Source organism: Copadichromis virginalis, linkage group LG5 (assembly GCF_057382275.1).
Source record: "Copadichromis virginalis isolate Kocher_CV1m ecotype Utaka linkage group LG5, C_Virginalis_male_GT1.1, whole genome shotgun sequence".
Lineage (NCBI taxonomy): Eukaryota > Metazoa > Chordata > Actinopteri > Cichliformes > Cichlidae > Copadichromis > Copadichromis virginalis.
In genome coordinates this window covers 32,915,186-32,938,692 of record NC_140622.1, presented here as the reverse complement: position 1 = coordinate 32,938,692, position 23,507 = coordinate 32,915,186, and the positions used below count along the sequence as shown (strand labels likewise).

Here is a 23,507-nt window from a genome sequence, read left to right as displayed (position 1 = left end):
GCCTTTAGATTAGCTCAAGAACGCTACCACTGGACTCTACAACAGTGAAGACTTATTTTTTAGGAGTAAGGAACTCTACGTAGCATACCAAAGCATACAAAAACATTTCGGACTTTGTAAGACCAATTTGGGGACAGCTCCACTTCTGACATTACTACAAAACAAAACAAAAAAAACACAAACAAGCTCCGTATGGACATGGATGAGCAAGTTAGGCGTGGAAGAACTTGACTGGCCTGTGCAGAGTCCTGTCCTCAACCAGAGAGAACACCTTTGGGATGAATGCCGAGAGAATACTTATACAATATAGTGTACACAGAAGCAAAAGCTTCAATATTGCACTTACCCCTCATATATAATACAATATTTAGCCAACCAAAAATGGACAATGTGACCAAAAGCCCCCCATCAAAAAACAGTATGTCATAATTAGAGATGGACCGATCCGATATTACGTATCGGTATCGGTCCGATACTGACCTAAATTACTGGATCGGATATCGGAGAAAAATAAAAAATGTAATCCGATCCATTAAATATCACGAAAGCACCTCACAAAACTTGCAACACGCCGTAACTCACCTCAGAACATTAGCACGTCGGAGCAGTATGCATCACGTGATAGAGCGGCTGTGGCATGCGGGACCTGTCAGTGGTCTGGATAGCATTTGGAGCTTCGCTAGCAACCTGGCATTTCATCTCCGACAAAGTTATCCCCGAGAGAAGTAAAGCAAGTGTGTAAGTCCATCTCTGAATGTTTGTAAAGCATTCCTGCGTTAAGCTTAACGAGCGACTGCCTCTCGCTCTCCGGCTGCTACTTCAATCGTGAAACTGCTTAAATGATCAGCTGATCGGCTTTTCTGTCGCGAGTCCGTCTTTGTTTTTGGCCCACTTTGCACCAGAAAGAGGAAACCAGCGGCTGAACAACAGCAGCACGTTTAAGCTCTATAAGCTGTTGTTAGAATTTATTTAATATTACTTTCTACTCGAGGATCTTTATCTACGTAGCTGACGCTGGTAACTGTGCAGGGGCGGATCTAGCAAAGTTTAGCCAGGGGGGCCGATAGGGCATTAACTGGGAAAAGGGGGCACAAAGACATACTTTTCTTTCTTATTCTCATTTAAAATGTCTAGCTTTTAATAAATAATTATCTGACACACAAAGTTTTAATTTGATGTAAAATGAATAGAAGTCAATTACTGTATATAGTGACTATTAAGTCTAATATATATACCCTAGTAAGCTATAGTACTTTTTCCTTTGGGAAGGTACCATCTGTGCAGTCTGCAATTTTGTTGAAGAAAGATGTTGAATCTATTTAATATTTCTTGAAAAATAATTGATTTCTGTGCATTTTTTTTCACACTGCATCAAATTAAGGTTGATTACGTCGATTAAGCATCATGAGGTGGAGCGTGAGGGGTGGTTCCCTATTTTTTATTTATTTATTTTTGTTGTTGCTGGGAGTTGGAACCCTATTAGTTAGGTTGCTTAATATTTACGCTAAGTACTCTTTAAAATACCAGAATAGGGAGGATGGTGTAGGTTTAAGTTTATTAGATTGATCAGTATTGCTGAACTATGAAATATTTTTTTTGTATACAGGTATAACAGAATAGCTTTAGTGTAGTTGTTGTTTTAAACTTGAGTATGAACTTGCAGACTTGCAAAATGCAGCAAGATATTTTAAAAAACAGTTTTGTTGATTAAAAAACACTATATCGGATTCATATCGGTATCGGCAGATATCCAAATTTATGATATCGGTATCGGTATCGGACATAAAAAAGTGGTATCGTGCCATCTCTAGTCATAATTACATTAACATAAAAGTAATTGGTTCTTCTCAACCGGAACAAATCTTGGATGCCTGGAGGTAATTGTTTTTTACTTTTTACATAATCGAAATAACTGTAAAATCTCTTAATAATAAAAAACACAAATTTTAATGTATTCATCCAAATGAACAGTGGGGTAGTGAAATGATAATAATTTGCTGTCAATACTATTTTTAGTTCTTTATCTCGTAATAAAAATATTAAGTTGGTGATCATTCTATATGCATTTCCGAATACTTCTGCCCAATGGGTCAAATATGGAACTATGAGTGTGCAGTCTGTCTTACTCATTTATATTTCTAACCTTTCCAATAATTTGTCAATGGTGTCAAATGCTTAAGTCCAGACATATTAATTTATTTTCATTCTTTGTAAGGTCACTTGGGTTCCTGTCTAGTGTTACAGTGTGAGCGTCTTTGGTGTAACGGAGGCCCTGTGCCATGTGTGGTGCGGAGTTCAGTGCACACTGTCCTGCTGTTACAGTATTATTTTTGTTTTGTCCGTTCCTCTGAAATATAGATTATGGCTCTCTATATCCAGCTAACCTGTTTCTCTTTGATTATTGTTGGGTGTTTTAATTGTCACAGCTAGTTTTGTTCCTAGATTTACAAAGAACTCTTTGATTGCCGTGTTCCAGTATTTGCAATGAAATTAGAATATCAGAATATTTCAAACTCTCCCGGTGTTCTGTATGCCTTACCTGTATTTGTAGTAAACTATTATGTGTTCTTTTGCTTATGATGATCTTAGTATCCATGTTAATTTATTTTTATACTTTTCATATTCATTTTTAGACTCTTTTGTTCTAATTTTAAAGAATTCTTTAGACCATAAATTTTTCTTTCTGCAGTTTTTATTGTATGAGTCAGTTATTATTTCCCCCAAGTTTTCTATACCTCATTTGCATCTTCTGAACAAGCTGCTCCAGGCTTGTTTAATCATATCAGCTTTAACTATGTCTAATACATCTTGTTATCCTGCTAGTTCTGACGTCTTTCTCAATGATATTTCTATTTTCTACATCTAAAAAAATGGCAGATGATCATTTATATCATTCATGGTTATACCCCTGAGAATTTTCTCAACTACATCATATGAGAATATATTATCTATGACAGCATCGTTTACTTCTATCCTAGTTGGATGTGAAATTGTAGGAAACAAACTTATGCAAAACATTATGTTATTAAATTCTTCAGCTTGTGTGTGTCCTTAATGATTGAGTAAATCATCATCGAATCGCCAGAGAAAAAGAGCATCTTATTATTGCATATAATGTCACATAAACCTATAATTTTGTCTATAAAAACTTGCACACAAGCTCCAGGGGATCTGTATATACAGCTTAGCATTGTTTTACTTCTCCAGCTTAAGTTCTGCAGTTACACATTCCACCAGATTTCCATTAAATATCATTTTTATCAACAGTTTTGCTTTGCAATGAATTTATATATAACACAACCCCTCTTCCCCTTACATTAATTAACAGTTAACAGTTCTGAATACTTGAAAACTTCTTGCTGAGACTCCATGACTCCCAGATGTAGAAGAACAATGGATGATGACACCTTAGAGACTCTCAGGGGAGGTGTGTGTCTAGCTGACGGCAGCCTCAATATCCACATCCAGCGCAGGCGGGGTTGGCACATATCTCACACTCATTCATATTTATAACCACTAGACAGTGCAAGAAAAAACATAACAACAACTTCAGCGATTATTTTAATAATCCCAATTAGAAAAAAACATTCCTTATTTTACCCAATGGCCTGCTTTCCATTTTGAAAAATTACTCCTAATAGTGATAATTGGATGTTATTACAGCAACAAGTGTCTTTTCTGATGACTTTTCTGCAAAGCCTGGTGTTATCCTTCCAGGCATTTTGTGGTGCAGCACTTGCTGGATGTGTCTATTACAATGTGAAAACATTGGATTCTATGAATCCATTTGAGCAACTCAACTAAACTTTATGCTTGTTGTCTGTGTCTTTAATCTTGAGTCCTACAGAGTGTTTGTCTGAGTAATAAAACTAAAGATTAGATGGAAGAGCCTGTGCGTAATTGTTTGCTGTTTAAATTTGGCAAAAGGATACTGAGACTGGCTCAGCAACTGGAGTTCAGGTGGTTGAGCAAGTCATTCATATAAAAGGGAAAGGCTAATGTGTGGGAACACATAAAACATCCAGCAAAACCAGCATACAACAAAGCCTAAAAACAGGGGGAAACAACTAACCAACAAACTGTCACGCAACATTTCACATGCAGATTGACATATGAGCTTTAGAGGTGCTCCAAGACATATTTTGATATATTAAATAGTGAATTTGCCACTGCTTTGAGTGTGTGGGAAACTAATTGGCTTCTCTAGTTAAAATGCCAGTGACATTCTCATGTAACAATGCATGCAACAAATACCATCTACCATTCCCACAATAATAGTAGTAAAGGTGTATTAACCCTCTGAGTCTAATAGCAAACAAATGTTACATTTGCAAAAAGGTTTGAAGGAAAGCATCTTGTCTGTTTCAGGAAATTTTGCTTACACATTCTGTAAAATTAATGGCAACATATGGCATCTATGACAACTGGAATTTGTCCATTTTTGGACTGAAACTTATTATGCTTAATTGAGCTTGGGACCAGCTATTATAGATTGAATAGAGAGTTGGTAAACAAACTGATTTACAGACTAAAACACTGTTATTGCTTTTGTCCTTAAAAAATGATTGCAATATATTACACAAGACTGCTGTTGCATAATAACACATAACACACTGTTTGTTTTTGGTTTGGGATCTTGCTTTAAGTCATTAACACTGGTTGCTCAGAGTGTGCCCAATGAGCTACTTGCATAATTTCTTATGCATGCAATACCCTTTGCAGTAAGCTGTGGAGAAATAACGATGTGACAGGAACACACTGTAATACCGTAATGTGTTTGTGACCAAAATAATCTGATCTCCCTTTGGGCTCTCCTTACTTAGACTTGAGAAAACGGCTACTTCTTCATCCTTTTGGCACACTGGTTGAAACACCTGCGGCACAAGAGGGTTGGCACACACAGTCTTGAAAGTGTGTGCGTCAGAGTGAGAACCAAGATTTTCATCTAATTCCATGATTTTCTTGAGCTGCTTCACAGCCTCCAGTGGGAAGCTTTTGTCTCCAACCTGTGGGGAGAGGGACAAGAAGTTTCCATCTGGGCCAGTAAAAGTTTTGTTAATGTCGTGTCAAAAAGCCGAAATTTTCATTGTATTCGCAGAGATTAATCAGAGGAAAGGACAGGACAGTCATGTCATGTGTACTTTTGAAGGACACACTGAACATAAGTGGGTTGAGTGATTTCCTTGAAGTTAATGTTTTATGTAAGAAGATAGCCTGAATATATCAACCATAAGCTACTGTGCCAGAAATGCATCGAAATATACAAAAAACACCAAAGAGACTTTAAAAATGAGCCTTGGATCTATAATACTTCCAAAAACAAATGATACTTACTCTGACCCATAGTCCTTGAGGTACACCGCACACACATCCCACCAAAAAAAGAGCAAAGAGGACTCTCATTTTTCAAGATGATGTGAAGATGCCTTTCGATTTATGATTTTCTTCTGTGGTTGATGATGTTGAGACACTAGAGCTGGAAAAGGTGAACCGACCAAGAAACAGTGAAATGGAAAGACTTTTATAGATATTTTCAAAAATTAGGGAGGAGACTTGTAAACACAATACAAACAATGGGTGGGGGACAGTAGCAGGTGGGAGAGTCTGAACTACACTTTTTTGCCATTATAAAGTGATAAAATGAAGGCATTCGACAACCAGTTGTGAGTTCAAGCATGTTGGATCTGCTTTTTCCTTTATAAACACCGTCATGTAATCTGTTTATAACAACTACCTGTGTTATTACCTCCGTCGGCACAATATTTTATGTTTTGTGACTTTTCACACCACGCATCTGATATCTCAGTACCAGCTAATAAATCTCATCCCTCGTCAGTGCTGTCTGATAAAGAAGCAGCTATGTATGTACACATGTGTAAATTACGACATTTTACAAACTGGCAACAGATGGGAATCACTGGAAAACAGATAAGCATATTTGATCTGAAACGGCACTGTTTTGAAGTCTGGCAGTCAAATCTGTGAGAGTCTGAGAGACAATTCTGAGAGCTGCCATCAACAATGAATTATAACTGTCTTTGTAAACTTTATTTCATAAAATCAAACCTATATCTAGTTTTATATGTTTTACTTTTGCTGGATTAAAAGCTTAAACCTTTTCTACTTTTTATTACCTTGAGAAAGATCACAGTTTGAAGGCTTAAGATTGAACTGTATGTGATTGGGGACGACCCATGAGTGAGAACCCAAAAAGTCGAATGTTATTCATGTTCATTGATCAATGCTCATGGCAATTTACATATTAATGATTGAGAAAATGACCTCACAGCCCACTGTTGGCCAGTGGTGCTAGTTTGTAGTCATTGTGCAAATGTACTGTTTAAAAGGTTGGGGGAGCCTGCAGTCAGCTGAGATTGAAGAAGTCACTTGGATGAGTGAAGAAATGTTTCCCCCAGTGAAAATGCTACCTCCAGATGAACAGAATCAGCTTTTTGGGATTTCCTTACCTGGACGATTGAGCATGCATTGAGAGACTAAATGAATAAAAGCAGTGCATCAAAGTTAAAGTCCTTGAAACAGCTTATTAAAAGAAGCTGAAATTCTCTATTCAGCAAAATCTGTCTTGGTTTGACTTTGATACTCTAGAAGCCAATTAAAACTCCTAATGAGCAAATATGCTTCTAAGTATAAGGGGAAAAAAATACAAAGTTCACAAAATAAATTAAATACAATTTTTTAGCATTACAAAAAAATACATTAAAAATAAAATATAAATCAAGGAAAATCAAAAGAAGTCAATGCACATTTGATTCAGTGTTAATATTTGTTAGATAATTTGATATTTAGCAGCAAAAAAGAAAATCCAGGATGGCTCAAAACGTGCAGAAAAGCAGATGTTTTCATTTAAGTTTTATTTAATGTATGATTAGGGATTAAAAGAGAAGCCATCAATAAATTTGTTGTAAAGGGGCTTTTAGGGCAATATTTAAATTACAGCTAAATTAATGTAAAATTAGGATTTGAAGACAAAACAGGCTTTACAGTTCTGACAAAGCATCTTGGATGAGAAAAGTCTTCATGAAGTTTACAGAACTATAGGTGGTTTTTTCTCTTTAAGAATTACCTGATCAGTCGAATGTTGCCCTTTTTAATGTTTTTGAGGAAAAAAAATAAAACAACAAACAAAAGGGAACAAAAGGATGCCACTGTCACGGTCTGGCTGGCAGACCGTGGGGATGTGGGGAAAGGAGGACCCAAAACGCAGACTCTGCGATGCAAACAGTGCTCTTTATTTACAGTGGAAAGCTGTAAACACAATAACTCCCCGTTGCTCCCTCGAACCCCGTGCGCGTGCTTCCCTCCGATATCTGTGCTCGTGCTCCCCGCTGTTGTGTTTCCGCACCCCCGTGCGTGCTGCCTCTCCGGACCACTCCTCCTCCTGTAGGGAAACCAGAGACGCAGCCGTCAACACTAACCAGCACATATACGCACAGCACAGACCTACGCTAACACACACTGACTTGGTAAGATAACTCAATGATCCCGCGTCGGTGGGAGCTCCAAGACTCTCCTAAGTAGCTCCCCCGACGAGCCCTGATCAGCGGCAGGTGTGTGGCTTCGGGTGTGGCCAGTCCCTCCGCAGGGGCACACCCCTCAGGCCTGCAGGTGGCCGAGCTCCATCCTCCAGGCACACCCGCAGACATACACACCCATACCTCGCCTAAACATATGAGTGGGACACAGACTAACACAGCACAGAGAAACACACATATGTACACGCACAGAGAAGGAGAAACGACACCAAAAATACATAATAATAATACGCAGGTCCATGACTGCCCAGGGATCCTGGGTCGCCCAGTCCCGGGACCCTGACAGCCACATCAAGCTACATAAGGATGAATTCAAAGACACTGAAAATCAAAGTGAGAAATTGATGCGGCAGGCTCATCCATTTTACTAAAATTTCTTTGTATGAACTCAAAAATTGTAATTAGTTTTTAAGAGCCAGGGGGCCTGTCAGCGGTATCAGTTTCTTGATCCTCCAAGAACTGTCCGGGACGAGACAACAGACACCCAGCATTGCAGCAGAAACCTGAGAAAGAAGAGGCACAAGAGGAGGAATCATCATGGAATGACAGTCACGCTATGTAGCACCAGCAGATAGAGGAATAGCTGACATCCAGAAATCCTACCAGTGGCTGGACAAAGCTGGACTGAAAGACAGCACAGAGGCACTAATCATGGCAGCACAAGAACAAGCTCTGAGCACAAGATCCATAGAGGCTGGGGTCTATCACACCAAGCAAGACCCCAGGTGCAGGCTGTGTAAAGATGCCCCTGAGACAATCCAGCACATAACAGCAGGGTGCAAGATGCTAACAGGCAGGGCATACATGGAACGCCATAACCAAGTGGCCAGCGTAGTACACAGAGACATCTGTGCCAAGTATGTCCTGAAAGTTCAGAGATCAAAATGGGACATGCCACCTAAGGTGGTCAAGAATGCTGAGCTAAGATCCTGTGAGACTTCCAAATACAGATAGACAAACTGGTGATGGCTAACCAACTAGAAAAGCAGAGGAAGATGTAGTGATACTGAGCGATAGGAACTCAAGAAGCTGCAGGAATACCAAGGGCTGAAGAAGTCGAGAAGATTTGGAGGGTGAAGGCAACAGTGGTCTCAGTGGTAATCGGAGCAGTCGGTGCAGTGACCCCCAAGCTAGGCAAGTGGCTCTCGCAGTTGCTAGGACCAACATTCGAGATTTCTGTCCAGAAGAGCGCAGTCCTAGGAACAGCAGTTTTTAATGCAACAAGCTGCAACAAACATTGTTAAAATATATATGAAAGCACATCTTGTAACCATGGCCCGTCTGCAACTGCATACACTTCAGGAATTCTCTGAATCCTGTTCTATAATCCATGTTTCATTGCAAAACTGTGCAGCATTTTAAAATAATGTCAAAACAAATAAAAATACATTTCTGGGGTCATAAGAAAACTGTGCATTTTAATTCCATGGTTCATGAATTGTCCGGGGCAGACCCAGGACACGCTGGAGAGATTATATCTCTCGGCTGGCCTGGGAACGCCTTGGTGTTCCCCCGGATAAGCTGGAGGAGGTGGCTGGGGAGAGGGAGGTCTGGGCCTCTTTGCTTAGGCTGCTGCCCCCGCGACCCGGCCTCGGATAAAGCGGATGAGGATGGATGGATGGATGGTTCATGAAGTATGAAACTTTGCATTCTCCAAATTCATAGTAGGAAACTTAAAAATGTCACAAAAGCAATCGGACACTTGAAGGTTAAACTACACCCACATGCACAGACTTGGCTAGAACCATTAAGTAACCAGCCAAGCATTGTTGGGAAAATCAATAAAGAATGTGGTAACTTTTCATTGATTTTTCACACTCAATAAGTATTATATAACTGCTTTCTGGCTGGAGCACATACAGCAATAGGTAAAAACGGTCAAATATCAAAGCAAAAATGCTTTTGATGATAAATCCCATGACTAGTTTTAGCTTATTATTGAACTCTTTCCCTGTCTTTTAATCGGCAGCTGTTTGACTTGCTAACAGTTTTTCAGGATTGTTAGCAAGTAGGCTGATTTCATTTTATGTGCATTTCCTACCAACTAACCACAGATTGACTCCTTTATTTTAAGATGATTATTAGATTTTAGCTTGGTTTTACACAGTTCCCAGTTTTCTTTATGGAAGTCAAAAAGAAAACAAACACTGAACCTAGTTATATGTATCCACAATTTTTAAACATCAAGTCCTCATGCTCTGAAGCTGCTCTCACCCCTGCAAACAGGCTCAGTGAGAGGGATGGGAGCTAATGTATTAATTGCAAATCTGAAACAAATCCAATGCACTCGTTTTAAGTGAGCTTTCCAGCTTTCATGAGAGACAAACAAAGTTGTAATCGTGTCCCATGCATCAGTGCTTTAATACAACTTCTCATTTAATGTGCTGAAATTTTTATGTAAATATTCATAGATGTGAGTAATATTGCAATCATGACTTATGAAGGAAACTGACCGAGTTAGTCAGACATTACGTTGACAAGTTCAAATGTCATCTGATTAATGGATGGGAGTGCTTGTCTTAGAGGAGATTTATTATGTTTTTTTCCTCTGAAGTAGTAACCTCACTTTTAACAAGGCACAGATCTTAACTGCGTGCAGTCACATAAAAGGATAGACACACATAAGATTATAACATACTGTCCAATGGCAAACACTGCAGTCTCACCTATTGTCATGAATCTAGGAATGACAGACTCAAACAGATTCATGAATCCGGTAATACTTGTGGGCTTATTCCATAATTAAAAGTGGCTTGTGTGTCAAACCTGCTGATGCAGCCCTCCAACACTTCAGATCAAACCATAGCCTTTATCCATAAATTAAAATAGGCCTGGCTCCCAAGGAAACTAATGCTAAATACAGAATCGCCATATGAAACATTATAACCAAACCAAATGCGTGGGTGCACAGTGCAGTAAAGGCTGTAAATTGTCAGAACAGAGCTTCCAAACCTGATCATCATCTGTGTTAGTTAACAGAGTAAGAAGACTAGCAGCATTTATCAAAGACGCCACACACCCTTGCTACTCACTGTTTACACCAACAATTAGTGTGTGATCTTATTAAGTAAACAGCTTTACCCCAAGAGTTAGAGCCTCAATCACACCCGTGTGTGAATAGGGAACAGACCAAAGGATCTGCAAGTGCGCGCACACACACACACACAAGCAAATATCAAGAACTGTGACCCTCCCCCGTCACTGGCTGTTATCACAGAGTTCACTGAGTACTGTTGTAAATAAGTAAATTAAAGTAAATAATGCTACTAAAGAAGTGCCTCTTGTCTTTTTAAAAATAGCTTATATATAGCTATTTAAAAAAAAAAACTAATTTTTGTTGTGCATTTACAAAAGAGAGCAAAGATTAGTGAACGGAGAAAAATACAATAATTTTTTCACCTATAAAGCCCCAAAACCCAGAATCCGCCTTCGTAGCAACTCATTACTAGTTCATTATTGTGCAGGTGGCAGGGCTGGTATGCTCAAGAGTTCACTGGTGTCCTGAACTGAGAGCATGTCTGTTTAACGAGGTAGTTTGGCAGCATAAATTAAATTATTCACACTACTGAATGCTGATAGGGTGCATATTTGAGTCTGAAATGAAGGTGAATGGTGCTTGAGCAGATGTTGTGTTACATCCTGATGTAGAATTGGGTGAAAGGAAATTAAATGTTAGAAAAATTGCCTGTGCATTAGTTTTGAAGTGATCACCGGACCTGTCAGCAAACGCAAATAACCTACAAGTACATGCTCCACAAAACCTTCCTTTCTGCGCATTAAGGATAATCTTGAATATATTAAAACTGCTTAATATATTTACAAATGTCAATGTGGATGAAAAATACACCTGTGAGACAAATTAAAACAAAAAAACAAACCTTTATTGAGGCGATAATCCAAAGGGCAGCCAGTATCAAAGTCCAGTTAAACCAATAGAAGCCACACGAGGGCCAGTAAATGTGAACAAGCAGTACAACATGACATATAACTGAGGGGAGACAGAGGCTATAAATACACAAGTAATTAGGAAAAACACCAGGGTATACTACCGAAACTAATCAGTAAAAACACACAAATTAGGTAAAATTAAATATAGTGAACACGAGACACGACCCAAACTGACTCAGATTTATCGAAAGAAACTTCAAACCTCTGCAAAAGGATCAACACAGCACCAACGGGGTTCGTACCAGCACTGACAAACAGGCAAAATAATAACAGCTCCTCTATAGCCATACAGATACAGTGAAAATGAAAGTGTTTTTGAATTTTATTTTCTGTAAATCATTTGATTTATTTAATAAATTAAATATTATATTTTAGAGGCCGTTCTAATCTGATATTCCATTCTAGGCAAATTGACAGCAAATAAAACTAAGTACACTTTTAAAACTTTTTTTATTTGAATTCAATTCAATTTTATTTATATAGCGCCTAATCACAACAACAGTTGCCTCAAGGCGCTTTCTATTGTAAGGTAGACCCTACAATAGTACAGAACCCAACAATCATATGACCCCCTGTGAGCAAGCACTTTGGCGACAGTGGGAAGGAAAAACTCCCTTTTAACAGGAAGAAACCTCCAGCAGAACCAGGCTCAGGGAGGGGCGGCCATCTGCTGCGACCGGTTGGGGTGAGAGAAGGAAGACGGAATAAAGGACAGAAAAATGCTATAATGTAATGTGGTGAAATTATTATCAACCAGGTGGTTCATGAGACAATTATTTTAAAGTAGTCTGGTTTTAACATTAACAATGAAGAATTATAATAAAAATGTAATGCATCTAGGCTACGTCCACATGTACCCAGGTATTTTTGAAAACGCAGCTTTTTAGATGCAGGTGTCAGGTAAACTTTAACGTGCTCGTGAGAAAACCCTAGAGAAGAAATTAGGTCTCTTCAATGGGGCATTTCTTTTGAAACTTTTGACAATCACGTTTTCAATATTGTCTTGGCCATTAAACATTAACTCCAGGACAGTGTTTGGATTTTTCCACTTTTGCCGGAGTTCATTGTACACTTTCACACTGACTTCTTCAGTGTTCTCTAAGGACATTTTAAGCTTTTGGGACAAAATTTTAGCCCAAATCCTGTGGGTAAACCTGTTCATGATGGCTTTATCTGCCCCTGGAGGCAATTTCCTTGCCTCATTTGCATTGCTTATAGCGTGCAGAACCAAATCTTTAGTGAAGCTTTCAACAACTTTTACGTACTCTTCTCGGTTTTTATATATAGTGAGTACTCTTTTTGGTAAGGCCAACAGGTGTTTTGTAAATGTTGGGACAGTAATATCGTCAAGCCGTTCGCTCAGATATAAAATCAAATACTTCTCCCTGCAGTTATGTGCTTTGCAAAGATTGGTGAAAATGTCCTTGTTGATATTGGTCAGCCTTTTTGGAGATAGATCCAAATCCCTCTCGTCAATCTGAGGCCAGATTTTTTCAAGCAGACGATCGCTGATAGAGTCGGAGTTGTGGCACCGTGTGAAGTCCTTGTATTTAGACGAGGCTTTGCCTGCGGCCTCTGAAACTACCAACTGAATAACTTTGTAAACACACATCTTTTCTTCAGACAGATAATCAGATGCCAGAGTGACATCATAAGAACCAAAATCTGAATCAGACTTACGGACTGACCTATGTAGTGTTTTCTTCACAGGCTTTTCCAGGGGGGAAGCTTCTATGTTGTCCAAGTCTTTTGTATCAGCTGAGTAGTTTTTCTTCAGTTCTACTGTGGCTGCGGTGAGGGTTTGAGGAGGAAACCTCTGGGATGACACAGACGCTTCTTCCTCAGATGACTCACAGCTGAAACCTATTAAAATATCTGGATATATGCAAGGTGGTGCAGGTACACGATGCAGTGTTAGAATTTCTCTGTTTTCACTGTCATCTGTGGATGTTTCATCAAGATTGCTCTCCTCTGCAGTCAAATGCAGCTTGAGGTTTTTTGAGTCTGAAGAGTCCTCCAGTCCTGGAGTTTCTGTTTCTTCATTATCACCGTGGTCATCTACAGAAATTTCTTTTAGGATGCTGTCCTTTGCTCCTGTTTCTTCTGTTTTCTCAGGGGACTCTGTGTGCACTGAGTGAAGAGAAGGCTCATTATTCTGCGTGGACACTGCATCTCCCTTCTCCACGGTTGTGTCCATTGCATCCACTAACATGGAACAAAGTTTCAACATGTCTTTCAGCAAAGTGGAAGGCAGCTCAGTGTTGCAGTACTCTGGGTTGAACTGCAGAGATTGCCACTGTGGTACAATTGTACCAAAAAAGTGGTCACTTAAGGACTTCCATGTTTCCACTGAGGTGTTACTGTGTGGAGTTGTCATGTTTAAGTTTGTATTACTATTTCTCTGACTCTGAAATGTAGAAGAGGAAATAAATTGTTGGCTGGTTGGAGTTGGACTAGGCATGTGTGCTCTTTGTAAACCAAATGCTTGAGAGTCTGGACGGCTCCTTTATATAGGTTTAAGCCCCGCCCACGTTCGGCTGCAGCCACTGTGACGTCATCCACTTTCCTTTGAAGTTGAACCTTCAAAGGTTTGGGGGCGGGGTTTAAGCTAATCTCTGACACAGCTGCATGACATTTAAATGGCATAAACTATTAATTTAAATTACCCATTGTAAATGTTGTTCTTAAAGCAGACTGGTTAATAATAATTTCACCACATGATATTTTCAAATTATTTTGTATTTGCTTAAATAAATGCATAATTCAAAGACTAATTTTTCATTGTATATCAAATTACAGTTGGACATTTTAGGTGTTCCCTAAATTTTAATGTAGGCATCAGGAAATAGATATTTTTTATTTTGCTTCTTTTTATTCAGATTCAAGCTGAGTACGATTAAAAGTTGTTGGGGTTTGTTTTTACTTAGACTGAAGTTTGTATTCCTATCTACTGATATTAATTCATTGTTATCTTAATATAGCTTAAGGTGGGGTGCATGCATACCCATATGGAAACGATATATATATACATCTTATAAAGTCTGTATCTGTCTTGTGTGAAACTTGTATGAAAAGCATACAAGAGTGAAAACAGATATAAGATCCCTTGAAAAATTATATACATGAAACTTGTATATTTTGGATACTTACTAAAACAATATATGAAAGTAATGAGAAAGTGGCCACCTTCATGAGTGAATCGCATAAGCCTTATATGATTCACTATATGAAGTAGGCCACATCTTATGCAAGTCTTTTATAAGTTTTTTCTATTTCTTTTCCATATGGGTATACTTGAGCTTGTATGTATACTTTTTACCCTGTGTGAATAAATTCAAACTTCTGCACCCAATTCTTCCTTTTTAAAGTCATTAAAATGTATACTGTAAAGTTAGAGAAATCATTAAAAGCCCCAAACTACAATATAATATTCATAATCATTATAAGAGCCTCTAAACTTCTCACCACATCTGTATGAAACTCCTGGCACTATTTTTGGTGATCCCAGCATCTGTTGACAAATTTGGGGCGGACATCATAGTAATTTAACCTTAGTTATGGTTCATACTAGGTTTTGCAATATTATTTTATAATTTTACACATTTGACTTTCTTATATATTTCATTATTTTACTATCACTTACCACAGACCAAAATAAAACCGGGAATAACACAGCACGGGCTCATATAACATTGAAACTGCACGAAAGTACAGAAGTGCAGGAAAACTTAAACTTAATTACAAATTATGAAAGAAACTGCAACCAAAGTAGAGAATAAAATAACAAAAAAATTAACAGAACGCAGAAATAAAAATTACAAGAACAAATTGCACAAAACACATAATAAACACAACTAAAATGTTAAACTCAGAATGGACCTGTATAAATGAAACTGAATTGTATTGAATAGAATGCAGGGTTGAAAGCTCAGAACCAACAAATGTCTTACATAAAGCCACTTTCAGGTCAAGTCAGTTTTATTTGTAAGAAATATTTCAGAGGCTTCACAAGAACAAAACATAGTAAAAAACACGCCTCCCACTGTTCTCTATGGGTACTCCTGCTCCCTCCTACAGTCCAAGGACTTTTAGGCAAATTAATCTGGCTGAATGTGAACGTGAATGGTTCAAGACTGTAGACCCTTACTGTCACCCTTCAGAAAATGGTTGGATTGCACCAATATAATAAAATGGAGAAATAAGCAAACAAACCAAAATACTTAAAATACACAAAATGTGTGCAGTAGAGTTTTGAATAAGGTGTATATTCTCTTGATGACTCTGCAGTGGTTGGATTCATCAGCAGGGATGATGAGACAGAGTACCGGGCTGTGGTCGACTCCTTTGTCACGTGGTGTGAGCAGAATCATCTGCAGCTCAACGTGGCAAAGACCAAGGAACTGATCGTGGACTTCAGGAAGACCAGGAAACACTTGACCCCTGTTTCAATCCAGCGGGTCAATATTGACATTGTGGATGACTATAAATACCTCGGCGTATACATTGACAATAAACTGGGCTAAAAACACCACAGCACTTTACAGGAAGGGCCAGAGTCGTCTCTATTTTTTGAGGTCCTTCAACAGTGGTCGGACAATGCTCAGGATTTTCTACGAGTCTGTTGTGGCCAGTGCGATCCTCTATGCCGCTGCATGCTGAGGGAGCAGATTGAGGGTTGCTGATGCTAACAGACTCAATAAACTGAGGCCAGCAATGTTGTGGGGATGGAGCTGGTCTCTCTTAAGGTGGTGTCGGAGAGGCGGATGCTGTCCAAGATAAAGACAATGTTGGATAACACCTCCCACCCACTCCATGACATGCTGGCTAGCCACAGGACCATGTTCAGTGGGAGACTGAGATTACCAAAAAGCACCACTGAACGACACAGGAAATCATTCCTGCCTGTGGCCATGTCCCTGTACAACTCATCCATCTAAAACACTGTATACTGCAATAGCTCCACCCTTTTTGCACATGCTCTTCTTTCTTATTCAGATATTTATCAATAAGTGACTTATATGTATGTATATATTGTAGTCTTACTTCTTGTAGTGTCTGTCTTTGTTACTGTTTGTACTGGAGCACTGTAACCAACATAATTTGATCAATAAAGTATTCTGATGCTGATTCTGATTTTAGGGTATTCCAGGAAAAACAGCATTGAAATTAATGCCTGAGCAGGTTTTTTAGAATGGCACACACAAAAAAATGGCCATGTGTTAATATCGGTTGAGGTGTTATGATGGTGTGCAGTTTGTAGAAATGCAGAAGTCTTTATACTTCTCTGCTTGTGAAGTGATGCTGTATGAATCTTCTGAGTTCCTGCTGCATTCATTAAGGCTGTTGGCTATTTAATGGGCTGTAATGCTTTGTATCATGGTTTATTTAATATAAACAAGCCCTTAAACACAATCAGAGGTCACCGTCGGCCTCTCCAGCTTTTCGTTAGCACTATTGATTTGTAGCACTTTTAAGCTAACTTTATGATTTAACTACAGCCCATGCACTCACGGTTTACAGACACCAAATATTTGAATTCTTCAGATAAAATAACTTTAACTGAGATTTCAACACGTATGTGAGGTTTAAGATCAGGTATTTTCCATAGCGACTTATTCAAAATATACAGCACCATTAGAGTATGTACAAATTTGACATGAGGACAAAAAGTACAGTGTAAGTTTCCTGTTTTAGGAACAGCATCATATATTAATGCTGATGCTGATCAGGGAAACACAAAGACTTTAGACACTACTGAAAAACTTTAGACCGTCCTACTCTCTCTGCAGGTGTCCGAGGGATCTTCCAGAACATTAAAACTGCCTAGTAAAAGAAATGTGGAAATCACTTTAGTTTGTTAGCAGATCAACGTGAAATTAATTTATTGCACGGGTATTCTAGGTGTATGCTCTGTGTTATTGCAGCTGCAATTCCAGCAGTGTAAAACATACTAAGCAGCAGATTAAAGTTTTTAAAGCATTCATACATTTTTCTGAATAATAGACATTTCCCTAACAATGCGATATACAGTTTGCAGTTCATTCAGTGTCTTTTAGTAAGATGAGGCTTAAATATTTGCGCATATAAAACATATTTCCCCAGGAGAGAAACTTAAAATGTGCCATGAATAAAAGAGAAAATGTGGTTTTTCTAGATGATTTGAAACCAAAACTCATACCATAACCTGCTCCCAATCAGTTTATGTGTACAGCATCAGTCACCATGATTATGCTGAACACAAAAGGCCCCTTTTTACTTGGCATTTAGCCAGGTACAAAAGAGCCAATTCCATGACACAGAAAACTCTGATTTTCAGCTCCCCGAAGCTTGCTAAGCCATGAATTGTGCTTCTCAAAAAAACTCACATGAAACCTCAATACAGATGGCAAAACAGAAAAGATGAAATTAGGTACAAACTGGAAACTATTATCATTATCATTTTAGAATAATAATGAAATCCATGTAACGATCAAGAACTTAAAAACTTCGAATACTAGAATAATATTCCCAAAACAGAAACCCAAACTCAAATATACTCACAAAACCCTCAAAATTCAGATACATAAAAGCTCTGGGTCCATGTCATCTGTGATGACGAATTTCCTGCTATAATATTGCATGAAATGAAATCACTTTTTTGTGTGCACACAGGTTCTGTTTACATTTATTGCTCCTCCACTTCCCTGTACACTTGACTGAAATAAATTACATCATGCCCTAGATCAAGTATTTAAAGATCTAGATGGGGATTTTAAAGGGGAGTCTACATAATGCTGGATGTCTCAGTAAGTAAGTGTTATAAAATGTTACAAGCCATTTTCAAAATATATATATATATATTGGCCAGTTGCGATTACACAGTGTAATGGTTCAGTTCCACAGGCAGTGTTGCCAACTCCTCAGTAAGGAAACCATCTATTGGCTGTCCTAAAAGTAGCGAAAAGTCGCTAAATAACGTCATCACCTAATTTGCATAATTGGTCATGCTAATGTATTTGTAACCTACGTTGTAGGAGAGAAAAATAACATCGTGGAAGAGACATAAAGTGAGCTAAAAACGTCCTAAATGCATTTAGAATTTATTTAAAACTACAAATTAAATTTCTTTTAGCAATTATTGTTTTATTTTTAATGTCACAATTCCAACCCTGCTCCAAAAGTGACCCGAAATAGTCACTCTGGTGGAGTTACTTTGTGTGTGTGTGTGTGTGTGTGTGTGTGTGTGTGTTTATAAGTAGTTTTAAACCTTGTGACCTACAAAACAACATAACTGTCACGGACCCAGCTCTGGAGGACTCGGGGTCCGTGAGCAGTTTTGACTGTTGATGTTATTGTTGTTATTATTTTTATTTTGGTGATGTGTGTGTTTTTCTGCACTGTGCTGTGTTAGTCTGTGTCCCACTCATATGTATAGGCAGGGTATGGGTGTGTATGTCTGCGGGTGTGGCTGGAGGATGGAGCTCAGCCACCTGCAGGCCTGAGGGGTGTGGCCCTGCGGAAGGACTGGCCACACCTGAAGTTCATGCCACACCTGTTGGTGATCAGGGCTCGTCGGGGGAGCTACTTAGGAGAGAGTTGGAGCTCCCACCGGCGCGGGATCATTGAGTTATCTTACCAAGTCAGTGTGTGTTAGCTTAGGTCTGTGCTGTGCGTATATGCCCGCCGAGGGTTAGTGTTGACGGCTGCGTCTCTGGTTTCCCTACAGGAGGAGGAGTGGTCCGGAGAGGCAGCACGCACGGGGGTGCGGAAACACAACAGCGGGGAGCACGAGCACAGATATCGGAGGGAAGCACGCACACGGGGTTCGAGGGAGCAACGGGGAGTTATTGTATTTACAGCCTTTTCACTGTAAATAAAGAGCACTGTTTGCATCGCAGAGTCTGCGTTTTGGGTCCTCCTTTCCCCACATCCCCACGGTCTGCCAGCCAGACCATGACAATAACAGTAAAAGAAGAACTGACTACGTTACAGTCAGTACGGGAGTATCGGCTTTGCTCATGCGCGATTCATTTGCAGTTTGGACGCATAGATGGGAACATCTCCTGCCCTGATAGCAGCTGGGGGAGGGTTGCTGATAATTGGTGCCCACTGCAGCACCTGCTGCTTGTTGAGAGTAAGAGCGATATGCGCTTTCACGTCAAAAAGTCGTCATAAATGAGTCTCCAATAACACCAGAAAAAGACGCCAGATTTGTCGCTAGTCGCTTTTTAGAAAAAAAGTCGCAACACTGTTCACAGAAAGGGCATCTAGCATTAAACTGTGCTGTAGTGATGCCCTGTGACGAGGAAAGCGCTGAAAGTAGCTTTGGTAGTCAAATTTCCATTTAAAATATGGGTCAGATGTTGTTACAACTAACAACATGAAAATAATATTTTTGCTACCTTACCTACTAGTGTGTTAATAAGAATGGCAATAGCATATTTGCATTTGTAGAATAGACCACAATGTACACGTCATCTATCAATGAAGGCTTTTTATTCCAAACAATAATAATAAAAAGAAAACATTTCTTTAAATATGAATATAAAGCAAGGCAAGATGGAAATGTAACAAACGAAAAATCCAAAACAAAATGCATGCCAAAGAATTTTGCAGAAAAATAAAATAGTAAATATGCTATATTATGCTAAGTAACAGTTTGCAAAACATTCCCCATTTTGTCAGATTCTTTTTTTCTTTTCCTTTTTGAGATATTTTTAGTCTAAATTTTTCAGGCATCCAATGGGCCAGAGTCAAAAATGCAGAGATAAAGCCATTGGTTCATCATTGCATGTGGTTAAAAGTCGAATTTCCTTAAAACATTTTAGCAGGGGATGAAAAATTAATCACAAGTAAGCAGGATGTTTCTGGCTTGCTTTGTTTGTTTAGCAACCAGTGCAGGCAGCAAATGCGCAGATCTCACAGATGTCCAAGGGTACAGCAGCTAAAATGAAGACAAGAAATGGAAGCAGATAAGGTACACTGCTGAGTCATCTATATTTAATATTTATGACCTAAGATGTTATGATTCAGGCAAACTGAATTTATAAATGCCTTACATAATCTGACAAGGGAAGCAGATGCTCCTCTCTGCCTGCAGAGTGGCAGAAACTCCTGTGGGAGCATGGGGTCAGCACAGAGGGACATGGTGTTAGCCTTCAGTCTTGGGTTTTGTTGTCCTGTCATACCGTTACTCTCCGACATCTCTTGAAGCCGCTTGACAGCTTCCATTGAGAAAGACAGTCCGTTCTCCTGAAAGAGAAGCAATTGCAGTTACAAAGGCACTGCAACTTCATCTAAAGCTTCAGAGTCTACACAGTTTCAGTATGATTTGTAATCCATGAAAGTCCAGAACAAAAGTTAGTTTAATTTCCCAAAATTTGAGCTTCACTCTCTCTACTAATGAGCAGAAAATTGCCATTGTTCAAGCCTGCAATCTCATCATGAACACATCAGTCATGCAATGATGCTAAGGAAGGCACTTACTTCAACTTGCACAGCCTCAGAGGTCCAGCCCAGAGCCAGGACGACGAGAGCGGTGATGGCAAATGTGGCTTTCATGGTGACAGTAGACAGCAGTTTGTCTTGCAGTCTTTTTGCGTCTTATTGTAGATGTGCTCAGCAGGTGCTCAGTTTGATGTTTCTGATATCCCTGTGCCTACAAGCCTCCTTTTATACAATTCTACCCAGCAGCCCCATTATCATGTGACCAGATATGCCGCAAATGAGAGCAACGTTTTTCTCACGGGTTAATAATTAGTGAGATTAGAGTTAGTGTTTTACAAGGCTGTAAAGAGAAATTCATAAATCCTACTTTGAGCTCATCGGCTCTCTGATTAGATTTATGGATCTCTGGCTCATGTGTGCTGCATCTTGGGTTGGTTAAAGAATTATCTTGAATTCCTCGGATGATAGTGACTCACAGACCCATTGTTAGAAATTGATCCAAATAATGGGCTTTGTTTAATGTGGAAAAATGTCAGACAAACAGTTTTTATATTTAAATAGGCCTCCCCCCACATAACGCGTTGTTTATTACAGAAAAGGTTTATTTATGTCAGTGTCAGTACTTTTCTTTCATATCTTTGATTTTCTTATCAACAAAAACACACCCAAAAGCACTTAACTGGACTACAGCTATAAGCAAATAGTGTTCTCTCCTATGTGAGGTGTGTACAGAGATCTTATTAGCCCCTGGCTGAGAATACTCACTGAATACTAGTGCAAAAAAATTGACTGCTTTTCCTGCTTCTGCTGCAGAAAACAAATCAAAATCAAATCAAATCAAATCACTTTTTATTGTCACATCACATGTGCAGGCACACTGGCACAGCACATGCGAGTGAAATTCTTGTGTGCGAGCCCCACAAGCAACAGAGATGTGCAAACACAACAACACAAACGAGCAAAATACAAGAATGGCCAACCTGAAACTAATAAATATATGTACAATATATAATAGTGTATGCATTTCTGGATGTGTATACTAAATATTTTCCTACGTGTGTGTGTGTGTGTGTATACACATTTTTACAAATTAAATAGTAAAAAAATAAAATAAAATAATAATAATAATAATAATAATAAAATATATAAAATATACAGAGTTGAATATGTGCAAAACAAGTGGCATTTATATACAGTATGGAGTGCATAATGTTGAAGTTCCAGTAGTGAAGCTGAGGTGTCTATGACGTGTTCAGCAGTCTGATGGCCTGGTGGAAGAAGCTGTCTCTCAGTCTGCTGGTACGGGACCGGATGCTGCAGAACCTCCTTCCTGATGGAAGCAGTCTGAACAGTTTATGGCTGGGGTGACTGGAGTCCTTGATGATCCTCCCCGCTTTCCTCAGGCACCGCTTCCTGTAGATGTCTTGGAGGGAGGGAAGCTCACCTCCAATTATCCGTTCAGAGCACCGCACTACTCGCTGGAGAGCTTTGCAGTTGTAGGCGGTGCTGTTGCCATACCAGGTGGTGATGCATCCAGTGAGGATGCTCTCAATGGCACATAGAAGGTCCTGAGGATGCGGGGGCTCATGCCGAATCTTTTCAGTCTCCTGAGAAAGAAGAGGCGCTGCTGCGCCTTCTTCACTGTTTTGTTTGTGTGTACTGACCACGTAAGATCCTCAGCCAGGTGTACGCCAAGGAACCGGAAGCTGCTCACTCTCTCCACAGCAGCGCCGTTGATGGTGATGGGGGTGTGTACTTCTCTGCACCTCCGGAAGTCCACTATCAACTCCTTTGTCTTTGCGACGTTGAGGGTGAGATGGTTGTCTTGACACCAGTGGGTCAGGGCGCTGACCTCCTCCCTGTAAGCCATCTCATCACCGTTGGTGATAAGACCCACCACTGTAGTGTCGTCCGCAAACTTCACAATGATGTTGGAGTTGTTAGTGGCTGTGCAGTCGTAGGTGTAGAGTGAGTACAGGAGAGGGCTCAGTACACACCCCTGTGGAGCACCAGTGTTCAGTGTGATGGGGGATGAGGTGATGCTGCCCAGTCTGACCACCTGGCGTCTGTCAGACAGGAAGCTAAGGATCCAGCTGCAGAGGGAGCTGCTCAGTCCTAGATCCTGCAGTTTCCTGTCCAGCTTTGAGGGAACAATGGTATTGAATGCTGAGCTGTAATCTACAAACAGCATCCTCACATACGTGTCTCTCTTCTCCAGGTGTGACAGGGCAGTGTGTAGTGTCAGGGCTATGGCATCATCAGTGGACCTGTTGTGGCGGTATGCAAACTGTAGAGGGTCCAGTGAGTCGGGTAGTGCAGAGCAGATGAAGTCCCTGACCAGCTTCTCGAAGCATTTGCTTATGATGGGGGTCAGGGCTACAGGTCGCCAGTCGTTTAATGAGGAGATGGTGGAGGATTTGGGTACAGGGACGATGGTGGCCATTTTGAAGCAGGCTGGGACTACAGACAGAGAGAGGGAAAGGTTGAAGATGTGCGTGAACACTCCAGCCAGCTGAGCCGCGCATGACCTGAGGACGCGGCCGGGAATCCTTCCGGACCAGTAGCTTTGCGTGCGTTCAC

General features: G+C 39.7%; 2 protein-coding genes across 2 annotated transcripts; both read right to left on the bottom strand.

Moving 5' to 3' along the window:
- Positions 1-2,689: 2,689 nt before the first annotated feature.
- On the bottom strand, positions 2,690-11,477 carry LOC146710127 (guanylin-like). Its single transcript, XM_085457390.1, has 4 exons — positions 11,432-11,477; positions 5,335-5,476; positions 4,820-5,006; positions 2,690-3,516 (listed from the first exon to the last, which is right to left on the bottom strand). Exons 2-4 carry the CDS (start codon positions 5,401-5,403, stop codon positions 3,452-3,454), a joined length of 321 nt encoding a protein of 106 aa, XP_085313516.1. The 5' UTR covers positions 5,404-5,476; positions 11,432-11,477; the 3' UTR covers positions 2,690-3,451.
- Positions 11,478-19,959: 8,482 nt separating this feature from the next.
- On the bottom strand, positions 19,960-21,118 carry LOC146710126 (guanylin). The gene is made up of 3 exons (XM_085458095.1): positions 20,967-21,118; positions 20,540-20,732; positions 19,960-20,424 (listed from the first exon to the last, which is right to left on the bottom strand). The coding sequence occupies exons 1-3, from the start codon at positions 21,039-21,041 to the stop codon at positions 20,366-20,368; spliced, it is 327 nt and encodes a 108-aa protein (XP_085314221.1). The 5' UTR covers positions 21,042-21,118; the 3' UTR covers positions 19,960-20,365.
- Positions 21,119-23,507: the final 2,389 nt, after the last annotated feature.

Bases quoted from the DNA above. Each gene is read 5' to 3' on its own strand.
- LOC146710126 (XM_085458095.1), bottom strand. From the start codon at position 21,041: ATGAAAGCCACATTTGCCATCACCGCTCTCGTCGTCCTGGCTCTGGGC. The intron at 20,733-20,966 runs GTAAGTGCCTTC...CTTCTCTTTCAG, and splicing joins CTGAGGCTGTGCAAGTTGAA to GAGAACGGACTGTCTTTCTC. The intron at 20,425-20,539 runs GTAAGGCATTTA...TCTTCATTTTAG, and splicing joins TGCTTCCCTTGTCAGATTAT to CTGCTGTACCCTTGGACATC.
- LOC146710127 (XM_085457390.1), bottom strand. From the start codon at position 5,403: ATGAGAGTCCTCTTTGCTCTTTTTTTGGTGGGATGTGTGTGCGGTGTA. The intron at 5,007-5,334 runs GTAAGTATCATT...CTCTCCCCACAG, and splicing joins CTCAAGGACTATGGGTCAGA to GTTGGAGACAAAAGCTTCCC. The intron at 3,517-4,819 runs GTAAGGAGAGCC...TGCACTGTCTAG, and splicing joins AGCCGTTTTCTCAAGTCTAA to TGGTTATAAATATGAATGAG.